This window comes from Stomoxys calcitrans, chromosome 5 (assembly GCF_963082655.1).
Source record: "Stomoxys calcitrans chromosome 5, idStoCalc2.1, whole genome shotgun sequence".
NCBI classification, from domain to species: Eukaryota; Metazoa; Arthropoda; class Insecta; order Diptera; family Muscidae; genus Stomoxys; species Stomoxys calcitrans.
Genome location: NC_081556.1, coordinates 160,639,186 through 160,661,853, shown reverse-complemented (window position 1 = coordinate 160,661,853; position 22,668 = coordinate 160,639,186). Strand labels below are relative to the sequence as shown.

Below are 22,668 nucleotides of genomic sequence, written 5' to 3'. Positions count from 1 at the left end.
ATTCGAACCCAGGCGTTCAGCGTCATAGGCGGACGTGCTACGGTGGCCTACGTATTATTAAAATCTTGACCAAAATGTCAAGAATGATTTTCGTACATATTTTTCTATATTATCCTTATATTTGAGATATATAAATAATTGGTTTAAATAAATAATTGGGCTTAACAAAAAAAGTTTTAGTTGAAAACCCCACTTTCGTACATATTTTTCGTAAATTTTCATTATTTTTTGAGATAAGTGAATAATTCTTTTAAATATATACAGAAATAAAAAGTAAAATACTGTAAATGAAAGCGTTCTGCAAATAAAGAAGAACCGGGAATTCTTAGGTCATAGAACGAAATTAGGAAAACAAAAAGTATACAAACATTACATAATTTAAGAAAATATTTGTAATACAACCCGGATTGTATGTACATATGTGCAACCAAATTTTAATTTAATATTTACAAATCGGATGCATTTGAAAGTGGAAATTCAATTAGAAAGATTCCCAGACACGTTTCTGACTTGTCTGTAGCAGTTTCCATTTTATCATTTATGGTAATCTTCAAAATAATTATCATTGGTATGTACTTGAAAATTGTGAAATAGGTACAATTTATAAAAAAAACTTTAAAGAAATTTTAGACATGAACATTGTACTGCGGTCACAATGCTTTTTGCTTTTTATAGCAATGTGGCCCCATTATGAGTATTGCTTTTCTGTACTATGCATTTGTATATATGATTCCAATGTATTTGGGACTATGCCTTGATATTTGATCCTGTTGATTGCAACGCAACGAGACGCAATACACATTAATGATATTGATGAATTTTCATGGTTGAGAATAATTGTTTTCAGAGCAGCTGTAAAAATAAAGCACCGTCAGCATAAACCAAAAATAATATATATTAAAATATTTTTCGTCTTACCGACATTAGCCATCTTTGCAGCCGTTAATCCATGAGCGTTAACAGCATCTAAGTGTGCTCCTGCAAACACAAGAAGTTCCGTTATTTGTTCGGCCTGTGGTAGTAGCTGAAGATTTTCTCTGGGAAACTAAAAAAAACAATGATCGTTGAGAGTGCATTTGCATTCTTACAGACCGAAAAAAATTAACTCACACTTGAGACCAGCGTATGTAGAGGAGTGTTACGCATATTATCTACTTCACAAGCAGAAGCACCGGCATGAACCAATAGAAGGGCAGTACGATAGCATGGAAACCTTACATATAATAGAATGAAATATTAAAATAGAAACGATATATAGGAATATAACGTAGATCATCCCAAATTATGAGGGCTTTTCTGTTGTGTTAAGTGGGTGAGAATAATAAGAATTTGTGTTAGGTTTGGGGTGGGAGTCTTTTCTATATATTCACTTAGACAATTTTACAATTTTAGGTCCCCTACACCTGCAATCCGAGCACGCTATCAACTCGGCTACCGGGTCGCCAAAATTTGTGTTACTCCATACATACATTTTTGTGTTAGTTTTTTATAGAAACAAGTCTTCATGAATAATAATAAAAGATTATGTTTGTAATTTTAACACCTCTCAATTAATTTAAAATGTCAAATAATGTAGACTTAATCAAAATCATATTCCCCTGAATTTAAAAATAGTTGTTTTCTAATAGTTTTCTGATTAAAGCCAAAGTTTTTGGTTTGTTTTCAAGTGCAGGTTGAACACTAACTTTCAACTTTATTTTTTTTTGTCGAATTTAAAGTCTCTTAATGTTTATTTTCTCAACATTTAATTAAGGAATAAGGTAAATTCGCTTATATAGCAATCAATTGATAGATAGAACTGGGCAACGCAAACCTATACGACATAGGTGAAAATTTAGTTTATAATGGAATACTAATCCACATGCCAAAAATGTGTTTACTTACTTGCATATATCATTTGTATAAAAGTCATCAACGGGAGTCACAGCGTTCACAGCCATATGTAGGAGTGTTTGGCCATCGCCCAGTCTTATATCACATTTTATGAGTTTCTTTATGGTGCAGTAAAGAGTGTTTTTTTGTTCCCCTGTTAAAGGCTGTTGAGCCACAAGCTTCGTTATAATTTTTATCAAATATAATGCGGTTGCAATGTTCTGTTCATTGTGATCCTACATAAAAGTTATTGTCTATATGGGTTAATAAGTAAAAAACAATTCAATATTTCCTTACTGATATCATTTGCGGAACATCCTTAGGGCCGGGATGTAAAATCCTGTATTTATTTCGTTCTATTTCCTGTTGACATTTGACTAAAATAGATAGAACCTCTGACAAATCTAAACGCACATTCTCCATACGAAGAATTTGAGAAAAAAGTTGTGCGAAACGCAGGAGGTCGCGATCAACTGATATATTATTCATTATCCTAAGGTCCATTGCATAGTTCCATAATATTTGACATTGCGAAAAACGCCCCTGATCTGCCATGACTGCACCTCTATAAACAATTGGTTGAGGCAAGTCAGGATTGTTTTTTCCAAGAATACGTTCCCGTATTGTAAGAGATTCCATATGTATCGAATGATGATTTTGACGTATTGCTCGTAATTCAGGAATATTTTCTGTCTCAAACCAATCATCGTACGCCACAATTGGGGGCATAACTCGTTTCCTTAAAATGTTCTCTTCATCTGAATAACGCATTTCCATTGCACGAAGCAAATATGTGTACGCTTTGTCAATATTATAATTGTCCTTGTCGTTTGCAAATGAAGCGCCCATTAATTCCAGAGAAATAATGATATCCTCTTTTTCCATTAACCCGGGCCTCTCGATAAATAGTTTTACAACGTCCTCTTGAGTTCGCTCGGCTGCATTAAGTACTGGATTCAGACCGAACTCATTATCTTGCAGTCTCGCTCCATGATCCAGTAATAGGCGGCATACATCATAATGACCACATTCGGCAGCATAGTGCAATGCGGTTGCGCCACACAAGGCTTGATCGTTGGGATTTGCTCCGTTCTTCAAGAGAGTGTCAACCTTTTGGACAAGTATATAGAGAAAATATTCTTTTAATCGATTCAAATAACAAAAACGCATCAAAGTTATATATTGGGTTGCCCAAAAAGTAATTGCGGATTTTTTAAAAGAAAGTAAATGCATTTTTAATAAAACTTAGAATGAACTTTAATCAAATATACTTATTTTACACTTTTTTTCTAAAGCAAGCTAAAAGTAACAGCTGATAACTTACAGAAGAAAGAATGCAATTACAGAGTCACAAGCTGTGAAAAAATTTGTCAACGCCGACTATATGAAAAATCCGCAATTACTTTTTGGGCAACCCAATAGTTTTGTGAACAATCAGTTTGATTCAGTTGATGATGCTGAGCCTTTTCAGAATTTAATTCTGTGTCAAATGATAACGTCGAACTGGTTGCTGCATTTTGTCAAAGTCAAATTCATCAGGTAATGATGACCTTCCTCTTAAATTCTATAAGAAGATATTTTTACTGCATGTAGTGAATACTATTATAATAACCTCCATATTTCCATGCGAATAGAAATTTGAAACGATAAACCCAATTTCTAAAAAATCGGTTTCACATTATCGGATAATTATACTCATCGCGTTGTTTCCCGTATTATCTAAGGTCACGGTATATATTCTAAACAAAACATTTAGAGCGAAAAGGATATTCTTCCGTAATCAGAGAAGTACTTCAATGTTATTGGTAGGATTGACTGATTCTATTAGGAGCAATATGTCCCATGACAAAATGGATACGCTACTTTCGCTAGACTTGGAGAAAGCCTTTTTCTGTTTACTAACAGAAACTTTTTACTGGTGGCATACACAACCTTGACGTTTTACAGGCTAAGATCGATTATGCCATGAAATCAGTGGATGAATGGATGGCGCAAACAGGCTGTCTATTGTCAATTGCAAATATGCCCACGAACATCGAGGAACAGTGGCAAACTTCTGACATATCAATGAGTGCTGTCCGATTCAAGTTTTAAGCTAAAAGATAAAAGGCCTCCTCTTTATAGCCTAGTATGGAGGGCGTGCCGCAGTGCATGGCATAGTATCTCACAGATGTTGCCAGCATTAGGAGGGAATAACCATCGATGAAAATTTGTTCATGTTTTCACCAGGATTCGAGCCAAAGCGTTCAGCGTCATAGACGGACATGCTAACCTCTGTCCATTAATACATATTTTTGGCTTTCACTGGAGCAGCTAGCTGCATTTTGCCTAAAGAATACAGAAAATTGAATTTTCCAAAGTGTTAAAGACCTAAGGGTCACTTTTGATGACAAATTATGTTTGCCATCCATATTTATAATGTAATCACATATGTTAATTTGGCGTTGCGTCAACTTAAAGTACTGTTCTAATGTCCTATTCCACGCGTTAGTAATACTAAAATTTTTTTTTATTGCATCGAGGTATACTCTGGCACAACTGGCGAAAAAATAAGAAAAATGGAGCTAACAGTTAAATGAAGCTTGTGAATACTTTTACATTTGGTCGTTCAAAGCGTAACCAAGTGATTTTCCCATGTGTCAGTGGTTATATGAACAAATCATTTCCTGTTAGGATTGCCAGGTTATACAAACTTCTTTCTAATACATTCAATTATTATTCGTTGCCCAACTACAAGTATCGTAAAAAACTTCCTCAACATTTTGAGTCAATCTCGCTCTTACAATTCTTAGATACTTCAGTAATTTCATTGTATTTCTTAAACTTTTTAAAGGTACGTCAAATTATTTCTTACAGTTAAATGAATATAACGGAAATTATTCAATCAAGCAAGTTCCTTAAAAGAAGAAGTTTTTGTTACTAATTGTAACTTCTTAAGTAATTTCTCAATGATTCTTTTACAATTTTATAGTTGGGATCCTTCAGTGTATTGATTTTTTTTTCTTCCTTTTAATTTATACTTTTTATTTTTTACATTTAAACAAAAAAAATTGGTCAAATCGGCGTCATGTGGCTTCGAATTACGTAATGCGTAATGCAAATAAATATCGAATGAATGGATTCTGAAATTCAGACAAACTTTTGTCATTTGAATCCCTAAAACGTGTTTTCACACAAACCAAAATTTAGTCGTTTTAATTAAAATTGAAAAAATTTACACTTACTACTTGTGTATGTCCTTTGTAAGCTGCAATCATAATACAAGTGTTATTGTATTTATTTCCTATGTTCACATCTGCTCCATGTTCTATAAGATATTTTACTATGTCCAATCGTCCTGCATAGCAAGCCGCTCTTAGTGGTGACGATTGGGCCTTTGTATTATGGTTAACATTTGCTCCATGTTGCACCAGCAATTTGACGACCTGCAAATGTCCTAATCCGGATGCAACCCACAATGCAGTGGCTCCATACACAACCAGACCATCAAATATGACATTGCATTCACATTCCATATCCACATTATATTGTCCAAGTAGTGTTTTAACATATATTAAGTTACCAGCTGTAGCCGCCAATGTAAGGGGTGTAATGGATTGCCCATCAATTTCATCGAATTTCTAAAAGTAAAAAAAAAATACATATGTAGATATTCGATATTGTCCATAATAATAGATTTTGTTTTTAAAAAGGAAATCTTAAAAGAATTTCTGAAAATTGTCATTGGTAGTGAACATTTGTATGATGCGTTTATAGTTTATAGGGAAATCCTTAAATTCACAAGAGTTTAATTCAGATCATATTTACATATATGCAGAAAATTTATACTTTGTGAATGTATTTGTAATAAGTGAGATATTAGGCCGGCACACTCACCGCGGGATATGTAATAAATGAAGATAAATCCATTGTTTTCGAACCCCTCCAAAATTGTGGACCGGGCCATGCTGAATTGAATGTCCTTTTATGCTTTCTAAATGAAAATTAGTTGATAAGTAAAAGCATAAGCAATGTATCCGCATATGTTTCAATTTGTTTTATTTACTCATTTTACTTAGTTTCCAATACCTACATTGACATTACAACACCAATAAAACGTATAAACCAGATGGAGGAAAGACGACTACTGCGCGAGACACTGACACGAGCTCTATTTTCGATGGCTGAACATTAACTATTGTTCTTTTTGTGTGTGTGTGTTGGAATACTGAATATGCACAGGACAATAGCAGCTGCTACCCTCCAAACATTTTCTATCGTGCGAGTCACTAAATCTGCACTCAAGGAAGTTGAAAACAATCTCAGGCGATATCATTTTTTACTCTAATTAGTGTCTCGGTACGGGAGAAAACGTGCCACTTGGCGATATATACCCATGAGTGACTAAATAGGGACTAAAAAAAGTTTAAAATTCGATTATCAACGTCATTAATAAAAAAATTTGTTTCCCTAATGTTTTTTTACCTTTAAGAGTGGCTTATTTTTATTTCTCTTTCTAATTTATTTCTTTTCCAAATTAAGATTAATAATCGAAGATTTTATTTCCAATGATTTTCCCTGACTGGGATTTGAACAGCCAACCTTACGATTGTGAGGCGTATGCTATCCCTCTGTGCTACCGGTCTTTCTTCATTACAGAAGGCTAAGTAAACATACATTCTCTGTGTGGGGTTTTTTGAGTTATCGTCCAAAACAACAACAAAAAATCTATTTTTAAATTTGTAGCAATAACAGTTGATTATGAGAAACTAATTAGGGAAGCGTGAATGATAGAATTTCGATAGTAATGTATTTTGTTGTTTTAAATCATGAAATTTCTACAAACTATCATACAAAAGAGCCTAAAAAGTGACAATTCTGGGAGGGAGTGAGAAAGTCACTTCGAAATGTTTGGAGGGTACTATCACGTATTTGTGCCGTACTCTTGTCCTACATGTGTGCGTTTGTTAAATTTAACCCTCAGTCTTACAACGCAGTGTATCGGCATGAATGTCCATATGATGACCATTATGTGTAACATTTCTGTTAAGGATCATATGTACTAAATTTCTTTTAAGGCAATTTGTAAATGTTGTAACATTCAATGTTAACGTGTTCTGAAATGTTCATCAAGGAAAATATGTTTTAGATGTGAAATCTTAAATATGGTTATCGTTGTTTAATTCATTTAACCCTCCATAGTAATGGATACATAGCACTAGCATGGGGAAGCAGGAAATTTTTCTGAATGAAATATTCTGAATTTTCAATGTAATATTCTGACTTTCAAATGAAATATATTACTTTCAAATGAAATTTCTGGATTTATTTTATTTATTTATTTATTTCTTGATAGTATGGAATATCTGAATTTCAAATGTAATTCTGGAAATGGAATTTCAATTTAAATATTTTTAGTTTCAAATGGAATATCCGAATTTCTAATGCAATTTTTGAATTACAAAGGTGTTTTCTGAATTACACTTAAATTTTGTAGTGCAATTCTTGGTTGGTTGAAGAATAATTACATATGTGATACTACTTTGGCAGCAGCACAAGGCGATACCAACACTTTTAGCATTTATTTATTTCTTAGGGATTGACATTATTCTTGATTAGAGTAGTTTTATTTAGAATAACAAATTACATTACAATTGCAAGCAAAGCCATAAAACAAAAAAATAATTCAAAGATTACTTGATTCCAAAATTCCCCCGTAATCGAGAATTATTGGGGAGCCTTCTTTGATTCCATTTTAATCTTTGGGAACATCAGCTCCTGCGTTCCGACATGGTGTAGGCTAATGGCATTTTCTTCAAGCTTTTCTCCCACAAAGTGATATCGGAGATGTCAATGTGTTTGCTACGAGGTGAATATCCCGCGTTCCTCTTCGCTAGAAGCTCTGCACTAAGATTATCACAATAAATTGGAATTGTGTTCATTGTGTGCGTAGTCCACGCCAGAACAAAGCTTCTTGAGTAGTAGATAACAACTCGACGAAACCGTAGCTTCTGAATGTTTAAAAATATATATCCTGTGCTTGATCGACGAGTCTCTAAATCATTTCCCCAATCAGCGTTGATACGTACGTGTATGCTTGCTTCCGATCCTCCGTCTTTTGTTAATTTGCTCCCAAGATAGGAGAAGTTGTCAACGTCTTTAATGACATGGTAGTTTATAGTGAGTGGCGTTAAATTTGATGTTCCTATCCTCATCAATTTCGTCTTTCCTGTTTTTCTTCAGGCCTACTTTGGCACCATTTTCATTCAATCGTTCCAATTTCGCCTTTATGTACCCAAAGCGGTGCGCAAAGAAGCATTTGTCATCCGCGTAGTCGATGTTTCCGAGGAACAAAATTAAAAATGGTGTCGGCAACTCTACTTCACCCCTTTATCGATCCCGAAAGGTCGACTCTCTTTTCGATTGAAGCGGACTGAAACTTCAGCATTTCTATACAACAGCGTGCTCCACATTGAAATTCACGAAACTGTGTCAAATGCATGCTCGAAGTCAATGAATAAAATGTATAGGTGTGTATTAAGTTCTGCAGACTGTTCAGTGATTATGCGCATGGAGTTAATGTGATCGAGACCAGAACGTCCTGGCCGAAAACCTATCTGTTCCTTCCATAATATGCTGTCAAGTGCAAGCGAAATATTGGGTTGGCCAAAAAGTAATTGCGGATTTTTCATATAGTCGGAGTTGACAAATTTTTCACAGCTTGTGAATCTATAATTGCATTCTTTCTTCTGTCAGTTATCAGCTGCTACTTTTAGCTTGCTTTAGAAAAAAAGTTTAAAAAAAAGTATTTTTGATTAAAGTTCATTCTAAGTTTTATTAAAAATGCGTTTACTTTCTTTTAAAAAATCCGCAATAACTTTTTGGGCAACCCAATACGCTGCCGAAGCATTGCCATCACATTATTTATTGAGTTTAGCAATGTAATCCCACTTCAGTTTTTACAATGGGTGAGTTCACCCTTCTCCGAGGCGCCACGTTTGCATCTCAGACGTCTCTGATTATTATGATGATCGCTTGAGCTATGGTTCAGCAGGTATATTGGATCGGAGCTTGAATCCATTTTTGCTGGTCGTTCGGAGCTGAAGCAACCGAGCCATCGCTCCAATTGCTGTTGAGGTGTTATTTATTCCGATCCGTCCTCATATTTTATTATATTGTGTCCGCTTTATTGTTTAATTGTCTCGTAAACACCACGCATGTTTCCAATGATAGTTGCATTTTCTGCTTGCTCTGCCAGCATATTAAAATATATTCGCTTGTCTTTGCGAACTAGGCGTTTGACCAGCGAGGCGGAGGCGCGATATTCAGCCCTGACTGCGGTTTTTGTTACACTTGATTTTGCCCGCAGCAGAACGTTGCGTCGACGTTTCCGGTGTTTTATTTCCTCTATAGTTTCGTTGCTTATCCATGGTTTTTGAGATCGTCGGAAAATCCCTAGGATAATCCCGTACATGCTGCTGTAATGTCGGCCCACGTATGGGTGATATTTTGCAGCTTCTCCGTTAATCGTGTCTTGAATTCGCGCACTGTTTCGCGGTCCTTTAGGTTTACGAGATTTAACTTTATGCTCACAATGGCTTCACAGAAAAATATAGACCTAAATTTTACCGATTAAACATGGTATTGACTCATAAAAATCTTTTCAAACTTTAATAATTCTTTAATTATTTTAGGTAGAGAAATTCGATATTTTTTGTATCACGGCCAGTGATTGGCAAATAAGGCATACGTTGGATACATTTTTAATTGTACGAATTAAATTGTTATTTAATAGTATAAATTGTGTATTGACCAAGATTATATTGTGTTCCCTAACACACATATGTAATGCGAAAAGAAGGGCGAATAGGTCAAATATTGTATATGTCTAGCTTCTATCACATAAAGACACATACATACATAAAATGAATATTTTTTTTGTTTTAATTTTAAAGTTAAACAATTTTTATGTGACAAATTTAGCACTGAAATAGAGTAATGCAGAAAAGTGCCGTATGCGAACAAATAGAATGGATAACTGTCAAATGCAACAAATTGGAGAACATTGTAGAATATAAGCGTGGTATTTATAAATACATATTATTAATTTTACTTTTTGTTAATATTTCATTATCCATATATAGATAATATTGACTTGGGCGCTAAGGATGAAAGAAAACATATGTGGATCTAGATTTGGTGGTAATTTGTAATTTGTAATTTGTAATTTATTTATTTACACCCGCACAACAAGAATATAAAATTCTTATAATTAAAGTGCGGGTAATATCTCCAACAATTGTACATACATAGTAAACACTTAAAACTAAGAATCTATAGCTATACAATACATCACAGATTTTGAATGAATAACTTACGGAAAAAACTAATAATTGTGGCTTTGTAGATTTGAATTTAAAAGAAAAAAAAAACAAAAGTGAATTTATCAATTAAAGAGGAATTAGTAGACTTAGTTGATCCGAAAAAAAAGAAATTAAGGTAAGTATAGAAGAATAAAAATAAATATATAAATGAGTCTTAACGTTCATCAACTTAATGCAGTAAAATGTTTCCAAAGTCTGGTTTTAAATGTTGCCAAGTTACTGAGTAATTGCAGATCGTTAGGAAGAGAATTCCAGAGACGTACAGCGAATATGAACATATGCCATTCAGAAACAAGCCTCCGATACATTTTGGGAATGATTTTTTTACCTCTAGTAGATCTGGCGAAATCAATAAATCCATACAGATATTGTGGTGCCTGCGTGTATATCAGTTTATGAAGGAAAGTAAGCGATCTTAGGAACAACAATTGCAGTAAGGAGACGCCATACAGAGATAAAGAGTATTCAGAGATGGAATCGCGCCGTCTCAAGCCAAATACATAACGAGTAACGCTATTAAAAAAAGTGTTTAGCTTACGTCTACTTACCGAGTCGCAATTAGCAAACAACTCACAGCCGTAGAGAATGTCAGGAACAAGATAAGTCTTTGCCAAGAGAGACCTAAGCCGCAGCGGAGTAACCGACTGAGTGGCCCAGAGAGCAAGGAATGATCCACAGTGTCAAATGCCTTAGAATGGTCAAGAAGAACAAGGAAATTTATCTTGTCATTCTCCAAATTGACCCTGATCCTCTCAGTGACCTCTGCCAAGGCAGTTACGCAGCTGTGGTTAGGTCGAAACCCGGACTGTCTCACATATAACAAAGAGTTCTCGTTGACAAAAGACGACATTTGCAAATACAACAATTTCTCAAAGACCTTTGACAAGTAACAAAGAATCGCAATTGGTCTATATTCCAGTGGGATGACTTTGGCATGTTTCCACGCTAATGGAAAGTAACTCGTGGTCAAAATCCTATTGAAAACATAGGTTACATGAGGAATAATAAGGGGGAACAAGAGTCTTACAAATCTAGGATCAATGCCATCAGATCCGACAGCGTTAGACTTTACAGTCGCGACGCTCTCAAGGACATCGGTGGGACCAATACAGCTGAAGCCAAAACCAGAGTCGTCATCGAGGGAGGGGGAGACATTGAAGCCATTGAAATTTGGATCAACTGGGATCTGTGGGAAATTAACAAAAGCATCGTTAAGCCCATTGATGTTCAAGTTTGTTGAATATCTAGTAGTATCTTTCCCAATTCCTATGTCTCGAATAACCTTCCACGTTCTCTTGGAGCCTATTGCAGAAGTAAAGCGTCTGTAATAGTAGTCTTTCTTGGCTATCTTAATCAACTTATTGACATGGTCTCTTGCTGAGCGAAAGGCATCATGTAACTCAGGCGTCCTGAAACGTCTCCACCTGCGATGCGACATATTCCTCACGTGAATAGCCGAACGAATATCCCGGGAGAACCACGAATTCCACCCAAAATGGTAAATTTGGTATTTAGTGCGATTCATTTAAATATGTATGTATATAAAATAAGTTATTAATAATACTCTTTACAGACGGTGTCTTTGACAACAAAGAAAGGCTCAAAATGGAATCGAAAATTTTTCTTCTCTTTAGAAGCCAAGGACGGTTGAATAAAAGAAATCTTTTAGCAAATTTTTTTTTATGCGCTATTTAATCAAATGAAATAAAAAGTTTTCTTTTAATGTGGAAATTATCAATTATTTATTTTTATTACAACAGTAAAATCGCTATTTAAATGGAAATGACAAATTTCAAATGAATAGTTAATTGAGATAATAACCAATTTAATTGGATTTTTGAGTTTTTCATAAATCCAAATTGCAAAATTGTTTATCAATAATACAATTTCCTTCATAAATCCTATTTCAGCAAATTTTACAATTGAATGAATTGAATTGATTCTCAAGTATATTTGTGAATATTTTTATGGGGGAATTTTGTACCTCCAATAAAGAGCCGGTTTCTTGGGCAGAAATCAACCAATCTGTCGCCATTGTCATTCCTGGTATCGCCAAGTCCTTGCATTCCTATGATTGATTGTAGATTATTCTTGTTATTGTCCACCTTGGCTTTAAATCTTCCATAGCAATTTTAATGTCTTGTTTTGGTAGAGAGCGTTCGTTCGTTGGCGCGTAGTATTGTACTATAGATATTTTGAATTTAATCTTGCCGTCACGATGCGTTCAGATATAATATTATACGATAGAATAGCTCGCTTTGCTTTCGGCAAAAAAAAAACTGACCCCATTCATTCGGTGGATTTCTTTGCCTGAAAAAATTAAGTTGTAGAAGATCCATAGTTCCGGATTTCGGTCATCGTACCTCACATAAACCGAGTACGTCTAAGTTGTAGTTTGACATCTCGTTCTGGACTTGGTAAACTCTCAATGCTTCTGAGAGAGTTCTGACGTTACATGTTCCAATCGTAAACCGTGTTCTGAATCCATAGATCGTCATCGGAGGGTTATCAGTTCCATTATCTCTTGTTAATAATGCTGGGGCTGCCAACGACCCTCTAGGCCGAGTTTTCTTGATGGTTAGGTTTCTGAAAATCTGCGAGCGACACCGTTGGCCATTTCTTTAGCCTCATCCACTGCCGACCCTATTGCACGGACCCATCCTGTTCATATTCGTATCCGTGCAAGCGCGACACCCCCTGCTTGTGCATCTTTTAAATAATTTAGTTTCATTGCTTTCGTTCCTTTAAGATGTCACAGAATCCTTTTCGCGGCAACCCAATGGTCCTTTCCTGGGTTCTCACAAAATTGGCTAATCATGTTGACCGAAAATCTTATGTCTGTGTCAAATTCTGCAAACAACTGACTAGTTCTCGGAATGGAATATTTTCCATGCAATTCCCATCTTCCCCTGTTTTAGGACACATATCCTTTGTTAGCTTTTGATTGGGATCTGCAATCTATTGCTACTTTATTGCTACTTTAGCCTCGCCTTTGGTTACTCGCATTCCAAGAATTTTGCCAGCTTCACCAAGATCTTTCATTTTAAATCTTGTCATTAGCTTTTTCTTCAGCTTCTTCACCAAATGAGGGTTATTTGAAAAAACAGTTATGCATAAGTCCATAGAGCGCCTTTTTCAAACGGCAAATTTTATAAGGTGAATTTTGATCGACAAACCCTTCCGGGTGCACCATATAAATTTCCTCTTTTCCTAGATCACCTTGCAGGAAAGCCGAGATTGCATCTATTTGATTTTCATAAGTCCCATCTTGGCAGCCATCGATAGCATATACCGAAATGTGGCATATCGATGCGCGCGTATACTTATCGTTATAATCTTCACCTTGTATATGGGAAAATTCTTTTATGACTAAGCGAGCTTTGTATTACTCCAGAGATCCATCTGAATTCTTCTTAATCTTGTAAACCCACACAGAGGTTTTTTGTTATTCGGCAAATATACCAATTCCCAAGTTTATGGCTTCCTTCCAATTGTTACCAACACTTCATGTAAAGCTTCACTGTGTGTAATAGGCTCGTCATTCGTTATAACGAGATGGACCTGTTCAGGATGGGAGTCATTTTCAGGAAAAATATTACAATTCATCATATCATATCATATATTAGACCTAGAATTATGTACCCCCTTGCACTTCGTCTTAATACCGATTGAATATTATCTGGTTGTGCACCAACTTTTCAGTTTCACTGTAGACTGTTTCATCCAGCACATTTTCTTCTTCTCCGCAATTTTCAGTGGCATTTGCTCACTCGTCTTCCCATGGAGACAGGAACTATCATAGGCATAGGCAGAATTACTTCTGTCTGCCGCAACTAGAGCTTCCTGAAGTATATCTCTAAGAGTACTGGAAAACTTTCCACTAACTGCAATACGCGACCACTTTTACACCTTTTTCTTCCAGTGACAATAATAAATTGTTAATGTCTATATTCAAAAGTGGAGGAGACAGTACACCTCCTTGAGGTATTCCGCTGCTGACCCATATTTTCAGATCTACAGATCCCAAACCTGCCGTAATGCATCCTTTAATGAATGTGTTATCGATAAACTTTCTTAGGGTAGTGTTGATGTCTAAAAACTCCAGCTCTTTCATGATTGTCGTCGTATGTACAATCCGTATGTACAACCGGCCAATCCGTATGTACAACCGGCTGCCATGGGATTGGTTTTTCTTAAATACTGAGTGCCGATGATACTCGATATGGCAAGGTGAGTTATTGGCGCCTTTAAATAACCAATGGCCATAACGTTGCCACGGAGATCGGTCCTATGGAGTAGGATCGTCACCTCTACTAATGTAGTAATACGTAGTACTATATGCAAATCACGAATTATCAGTTATTAATATCTGTTCTCGCTTGATATCGATTACTTTCCAGAATAACTTTGCACTGAAATTCTATCCCGAACATCCGACTTGCACTGGATAGAACTAAAATAAAACAGAGCACCTGGTTTATAGAACAAAAATAAAACAGAGCACCTGGTTTATAGAACTAAAATAAAACAGATCACCTGGTTTATGTCCCGCTTTTTTCAATAATACATTCCAAAGCACGTGTTAATAACTGTTATTGCAAGATATCGATAACTACCTATCCAGTCCAACTTGGCACTGGACACCTTTTCAGTTCCCCTGACTTGCATTGAATGTATGCTAAAAAAGCAGACACTATATCACTATCCATTTTTTACAACTTCAAAAATTATATATCCATCACGTGACCCAAATCCTAAGTGCGTTAGTAAAAATAATCAACCTCATTTCGCATTTCGATACTTCTAAAAAAACGGTATTATGGTTGTCGAAGACGAACAATCTATTACGTTTTTCGGTTACGTATGTTGAATTCGACTATCAAATTTGGCAAAAACTGTCGATCAGAATATTTCATTACGCCTGGTTTTAAAAAAAGGCATAGCACCAATTTCAAATCATGCCCTGGAGTAAGTAATTAATATGAGATGGACCCGCTGGCCTCATTTCTTTGAAATAAATAAAAAAGAAGTATATTTTTAATTTTACAAACAAAAACAAAAACTTCCTTCTGTTCACTGAAGGCAGTAATAAGTTGGGAAAAAGATATGATTTTATTAGCTTATGAAGTCCGCCCAATCCGCCTTTGTTAGCCGTAGTATTTTCAGCAAGGCTCAAATTAATATAAAATAATCAGAGAAGCTGTGGCCATCCAACACTTCTCAGTCGCATATCCTTCCGCTTATATCTTCCGATCCCATGGCAGCCGGTTGTATGTACCGGATTGACCCGATGAATTCCTTCATCGGCAAGGGCTGCCGCCTCAGTGTACCACACACTGCTACTGCCACAACAACATATCATCCGATACATATTTAACTCTCTTTTTCCCCGCAGAAGTGGTTTCAACCAACAACTCAATTGTGTGCTATTTATAGGGAAGCCAGCCAGCAATGAGACTTATTAATTGCAAGGCTGGCTATTTCTGAATCTTCAGTGTTTAGCGACGGAAGAAGAAAAAGATTGAGAATACACTTTGCAAGAATACAGGCTCTGTCTTCCATTCCCCTAACTTGTTGAGGTATGCGAGACAGCCGGAGTTTAGTAAGAATACTGCATGTCTCCGATCGCCATCAGCCTCTAGGTATGCAGCCCTGTTCTTTCCCCTTGTCGACAACTACCATCACCAAGCTGTTCTTAGCGACATTGGCAAAGATTCTTGGACCCATATTCGCCTTAGTTCTTTTGGGCAAGAGATGTCCTCGAGGTGACCGCAGTATTTTGGCTGATTTCGGTGCCGGAGACTCTCTCCTTATCGGGGAGAATTTTAAGATCATTCGCACCATGCCTCCCAATAAACATGAGAGGATGCGCCTTTTATTATTCCAACCGCTGTTGGTTTGCCAGAGAAGGCCGATGGCCTTATAGGCATGCGAAGATAAAATAGGTTCGGCCTTGTCCTTAAGATTCGAACAAGGTATCTTCGTCAAATGGCCCTGCTGACCAGTCGTCTTTCGGCTAATAGAAACTGGCGCAGCCACTTCACCTGTCGAGGTCTCAGTAGCAGACAACTTGCCATTGCCTGATACCACCACCGCAGCTGTCTAGATCTAACGTTCAACGGGAAACCGATGCAGATCATCGATCGCCAGGGATAACGCCTATACCTGTACCTATTACGAGTTACAGAATATTCTTGCGGAGCAAAAAAACAAAACGATCGCTCCACGCAACGGTTCAAACAGGAATCTTCTTAACAGTGATACAGATGCCTTTGCGGCAGCAGATGACGGCATATATGCATATATATTTTTAATATATAAAAGTACATACATTTTCTATGACCATTCCATTATGATCTGATTTTGTATGCTAAATTCGTAATCTACTCCTAAATACCTTTCATTTGAGCCCATATTGACATGAACGTCCAATATGTCAGTTTGGGGTTGGGGCGTATTCGTATTTGGAAGCATATATCTGAGTATGTTGTACGTTTCTTAGCAACATCCTTTGACAGTTTTGTAAATAGCAGAATTCTATATTTCTTTTATAAAGTCTTTAGAACTAGTGTGCCACTTTCCCTTTCGAGCATTTTCAATTTCCCCGTTTGAGTAGAAGCCCGCAGCTTAATATACCGAGAATTTATGGGACCATATTTGAAAGATCTTCCATTGTTCGTGTTGCTAGATGTCAAATGTTTTGCCGGCCGAGCTGCGAATTTTTTCCCATTCTAACAATATTCTTCGATTAAAACTTTTTAAGACATTTTGTGGTTGTGGAATCGGCATGATTGGTATCCTTTTGGGTTTTCATAATTTATTTATTTCATCTTTCACGTTATTACGCTAATTGGGAAATTCCTATTTTTCATGTTTATGTATTTGTGGCTGGGGAGCCAATAAATAAATGTTATAATGTGTTTTTGACTCTTTCATAACGTATGCTTTATTGTTATCGTATTTATTAGTTTGTTATACATTTACGTTAATTATACTGTGTAATGCGAATTGCAGGCCGAGTTGGCTTAGTATTACTGAATTTGTGACAAATAACTAATTGAAGCTATTATACGCGAAATGTTAAGGTGGGTATTCAGTATGATTTATTTCAATACAAAAATTGTTTCTTCATTTTACCTACTCTTTAGAGAGACGGCTTGCGTGAGGAAGCGAAAAGGAGGTAAGGTAATACCCAATGGAACAACAAATTCCATCTACCTACAGACATTGTTCATTTAATGAATTTGGTTTGAAGCATTTTCAAAAAAGAGATTATTGACAGCAGCAAAACAATCCTTTCCTTTCCTTTTGTAAACTATTTATTTATTTTGAAATAAAAATAAGTATTTAGCTTTTACTAAAAAGACAAATTTTTTTTGCGATGCAAATACTTAATTTTTTATACCAATCATCTGAGGTAAACATTTTTTATTACCGGAAAAATAGTAATTATTAATTAAAATTAATTAGGTTAAATATTTTTTTGAAGGAATAAATGATTTTCATATATATTGGTTTATGGAGTTGGTAACCGCTAAATGGAAATATTCGGATTGAAATATCCAAATTGCAAAATCGTTTATTAATAATACAAATTTCTTTGTAGGACCGATTTCAGCAAAAGTTTTATTTGAATACACAAATTTCTTAATTAAGCCGGGATATCCATTTTTTCTGTGCTTGCCTTAACACAGAAAAAAGAAAGTCTTTTTTCTCCTGTGCGTGTTTTCTCCTCATAAAATATAAATTAATTTAACTACAATTTTTAAGTAAAACAAATTTATTGCAAAAAATGTTACCCTAAAATAATGTAAAACATAAAAAAATCAGAACATTATAGATTGTAAACGTTGTATTTATAATATTATTAAAATTGTTAAATTTTTAAGAGCTATAGGAAAGTTTTCAAAAAAAAAAAAAACACTTTAAATTCAGAAAAATTCATGAAAACTTTATTTGAATCGATAGTACGGTCCTTATAATTTGATGTTTGAAGATTATTTCATGCAAATGTTGACCATCAGCTTAGTCCAATTTTAGCAAACTCTTTCCAAGATTTTGCACGATCTAGGCGGCCAATTGTCCCGAACGTGAAGTAAAATGTTCAACGAAATCGCCTTTCAATAAGTTCATTGTTACCCGTGATGTGTGGGATGTGGCAATATCTTGTTGAAACCACATGTCATGCAATCAAGCTTTTGCATTTTGGGCAAAAAAATAGATATCATCTCAAGGTAGCACTCACCATTCACAGTTACGTTACGATTCGCATCATTTTTGAAGAAGTACGGTCCAATGATGCCACAAGCCTATAAACCGCTCCAAGCTGTGACTTCCTCGATGCATTGGTAGCTCTTGCAATGCTTCTGGCTGATCTTCACTCCAAAATCGACAATTCTATTTATTTATAGACCCATTGAACCAAAAATGAGCTTCGCCGAAGAAACGCGCGATGAACTTTCTTACGAAAGCACGCATTTTGATAATAAAATTCAATAATTTGCAAGCATTGTTCGTTTGTAAGACGATTCATTGTTAAATTATAGACCAAACTGATGATATTTGACAGTGAAACAAAGCACGAAGCGTGCATGAGCTTTTTAAACCAGTGTTGCCAAAAAGATAATAGCTAAAAAGTCAATTTACAAATTCATGTAGAGATTGTATTGACATTGGCAAAGACCGGAGTATAAAAATGTGGATTTAGTTATCGTGGTGTTGTACTCAAAATTACGAGATTGGTATTTGTTACGATATATTTTGAATATGTATGAAAATTATATTATTTTAAGTACTCTTTACAGATGGTATCGCCGACTACGAAAATAGCTCATAATATAAACGACAATTCTTCTTCTTTTTAGAAGCGTTGGATCATTAACAAAAAAATTTTCAGCAATATATTTCGTATTTTATCTGCAATTTAATCAAATGAAATAAAGTTTTTTTTTATTAATGTGAAGAAAATATATAATGGGCGGCGATCCAATAAAAATTCGTACATTTTGATACCAAAAAGTGCAAAATAGTTACTAAAACATACAAAATGGTGCTTTTTTTACAAATTGAGCTAAAGTGCTCAAAATTGCGATTCATTTAAACCTTGACAATATATATAGTGTCATTTAATGATTTTTCTGATGTATTGTTATTCTTGTTACTATTTGGTACTGTCATTACAGAAGGGGACCGATTTCTTTAATTCTATACGCAATTATTACAACACATCATAATCTTATAAACTTAGTGCCTACCTAGGCTTTTGGAAGTTATACACTAAAAAGGGGTAAACAAAACTGGGGTAGCGAAGCAGACCACCAGGATGCTAGTCTTACTTATAACCAGTACGGAAAGGGGAAAGTCGGGCAGAGCCGCTAGGTAATACCCTACACCTACCCTACAATTTTATAAATTCCGGCAATAGATAAATGTATTTGAGAACAGACTTTTTTCGAACAGATCTTTTGAAAATTGTTGTTGCTGCGGCCATATAAGTGCAAATCCGGCGATAAATATATATGAGAGCTAATCCAAATCTGAACCGATTTTGATGAAATTTTGCAGATATGCCAAGATCAGTAACAAAACAATCCATGCCAAATTTTATGCAGATCGGTTGAAAATTGTAGTTAGTACGGCCATTTAAGTGCAAATCGGTTGATACATATATATGGGAGCTATATCTAAATTTGAACCGATTTTTACCAAAATCAATCCTTGAGCCAAAAAAAAGCGACATGTGCAAAATTTCGTGACGCTTGAACAACAAATACGATTTGTACATGGATTCACAGACGGACATTGCTTAATCGAATCAGAAAGCGATTCTGCGTCGATCGGCATACTTATTAATGAGTCTAGCTCTTCTCTTTCTTAGCGTTACAAACAAATGCACAAGCTTATAATACCCTGTACCACAGTGGAGGTGTAAGGTACAAAAATCTATTTGTGTTTTTTGTTTGTTCCGTATAGAAATTTTCACAGATTGTGTAGGTTGGTCTGGAAGGAAACAAAAATGTACTACCCAAAAATAAAAGTAGACCGAAGAGGACAATATATAGGACTCAAATGAAAGTCATTCAGGAATGGAGTACGAATTTCATATTAAAAATTAGGTCCAAGTAACTGGGGGCCGCCCCAACACCAAAACTCCCTAAAATAGGTTTTTTGGAGGATCATGACAACATGGGAATCAAATGAAAGGCATTCTAGAGTAGATTACGAATATGGTAAGGAGCACTAGGCTTTATAATTTGTTGATATCGAAAGGGATGCGCACCCTCCCTCTTACCCCAAAAACACAACCCACAATCAAAAGTGGACCGATCGATATATATTAATTAAAGGTATTGGAGAGTAGAATACGAATATGGTATTATAATATGTGTCTTAGTACCCAACAGGCCGTCCCAACCCAAAACTCTCCCAAACAGACATATTGGACGTTCATGTCATAATGAAATGAAAGGAGTAGATAACGAGTATGGCAAACAAAATGAAGTTCATGAATGGAAGGTGTCCCCACCCTCAAAAACCCCCCAAATTGGCTTATTAGACTTTCATGGCTATATGGGACTTAAATGAAAGCAATTTGGGAGTATATTGAGAAAATGGCATTGAAATTTTTGTTACGGGTATTTAGGGGGCCGCTAACCTCCTTACACACCTCAAATAGGTTATTTGGCCCATCATGGCAATATGGGACTCACGTAAAAGGTATTTGAGAGTAGAAAAGGAATCCAGTTCATACCCAAGTGTTTGTGGGAAAGACCCAAATCACTTATTTCCCGAACATATCAATATGGGGCTCAAATGAAAGGTTTTTGGGAGTAAACAATTAATTTGGTAACTATTTTTAGAGCACAGTGGCGGAGTGCTAAACCCAGCCCCAAAATGCCCTCTTCAAACGACCTATCACTGAAACTCTCCGCTCGATACCGCTGATTGTTCGTGACTGCCGTTGCAGCTACTTCGTATGGAGCATTCCACTATTCGCAGCCTGTGGATAGTGGAATGCTCCATACAAAGCAAACTTTTTTTAAATGATTGTACCAAAAATTATTTATTTCGTAAAAAATCAATGCAATAGTCTTTGAAAAAAGGAAGCGGCTATTAATCCACCCCATGCCACCACGTACATACTCCTGAGCCGTTGATTCCTTGTTTAAAGAATGTTTTTTCCCGTTGATTTTTCTCTTTTTTGATTGTCAAGTATTTTTAATGGTTATCAACCAGTGAATTTACTGAGTACATTCCGTATTTATGTAGTTTTATTCAGAAGTTAATTTTTCTGTATTTTCCCCCTCTGTAGTATGAAAAAATGCTATTTTTTTTACCTACATTAGGTCTGGTTTGGCTTAGTTACAGAAATAGTTAACTCGATTCTTAAACAATATGGTATTGCGAACTGACGTATCTTCAAGAAGCTTAGAGATCGTCGCTTTCAACAAAAAATCTTAATTTTTGACTAAACAATGTAGGTAGTTTTTGCGTTGTCTTTCAATCTAATACGCACTATATTTATATCCCATATATATCCATATGTTCTGTTACAAAATAGATTTCTTAAAATTTTAATTTTAACATTTAACATTTTATCTTTATGTTTTGTGATTATAAGCCGTCCTATTATTGTAGCTTAAGAATGTGATTTTCAAAGAAAATGAAATATACACATGGCATTGTTTGCGAAGCAAGGAATCTTTATGTGTGTAAAAATTATACGTGTTAAGAAAAATCGTAATTATATTGTGACAAAAAAAACGGAAGGCACCAAAAACAAAGAGATCTTTTCTCACTGAAACAAGAAATAAAAACAAAGTACGCAAAACGACATGAATACAAAATTATTGTATATGTATGTATGTTTGACATACACATATATAACTGTATGGATGTAAAAGCGCTGATCAATATATCAATGTTCATATGTGTATGCGATGTGAATGGGTAATATATTGAATCACCATCACCCTTTGATGATTAATGTTCCAATCTTAACCATTTTCTTACCATATTAATCAAATGCGATTTTAAATCCTCATTTTGAATTTCATTCATGGTGGCGACCAATAGTTTAGCGTGATTGAATTTCGCAGTTGAATATAAAGTTGTTACCAGCGATCCTGAAATTTTCTCTTGGGGAAAAAGGTTCCGAAGTTCATCTGTTAATTCCTCCATCATAATTCTTTTAAGTTCTTTTTCACTGAGATCGTTTTCACTGTCAAATGCAACTGAATTGGAGCACATACGTAAATACTTGGCTTAAAACAAAATTTTGATTGAAATTTCTTCTATATATTTTATGCGCAACGTCTACCAGGATTTTATACAATATTATTTTTAATCTGTCATACTTGAATGCCAGATGTTGGCCAGCTGACGAAGATCGAAAAAATATTTAATGGCTGTTCGCACATAAGGATAAATAGCT

The 22,668-nt window shown here is 35.3% G+C and overlaps 1 protein-coding gene across 2 annotated transcripts; it reads right to left on the bottom strand.

Moving 5' to 3' along the window:
* Positions 1–573: 573 nt before the first annotated feature.
* Positions 574–22,615, bottom strand: LOC106090151 (protein fem-1 homolog B). 2 transcript variants are annotated; one of them, XM_013256248.2, is made up of 8 exons: positions 5,945–6,060; positions 5,749–5,845; positions 5,097–5,492; positions 2,170–2,982; positions 1,885–2,108; positions 1,111–1,213; positions 919–1,045; positions 574–852 (listed from the first exon to the last, which is right to left on the bottom strand). In XM_013256248.2, the coding sequence occupies exons 1-8, from the start codon at positions 5,950–5,952 to the stop codon at positions 689–691; spliced, it is 1,932 nt and encodes a 643-aa protein (XP_013111702.1). In that variant the 5' UTR covers positions 5,953–6,060; the 3' UTR covers positions 574–688. The 2 variants fall into 2 exon arrangements, with proteins under 2 accessions (XP_013111702.1, XP_013111701.1); XM_013256247.2 differs by lacking the exons at positions 5,749–5,845; positions 5,945–6,060 and adding an exon at positions 22,248–22,615.
* Positions 22,616–22,668: the final 53 nt, after the last annotated feature.

Bases quoted from the DNA above. Each gene is read 5' to 3' on its own strand.
- LOC106090151 (XM_013256247.2), bottom strand. From the start codon at position 22,484: ATGTGCTCCAATTCAGTTGCATTTGACAGTGAAAACGATCTCAGTGAA. The intron at 2,109-2,169 runs GTAAGGAAATAT...ACTTTTATGTAG, and splicing joins ATGTTCCGCAAATGATATCA to GATCACAATGAACAGAACAT. The intron at 1,214-1,884 runs GTAAGTAAACAC...ATTATATGTAAG, and splicing joins TATACAAATGATATATGCAA to GTTTCCATGCTATCGTACTG.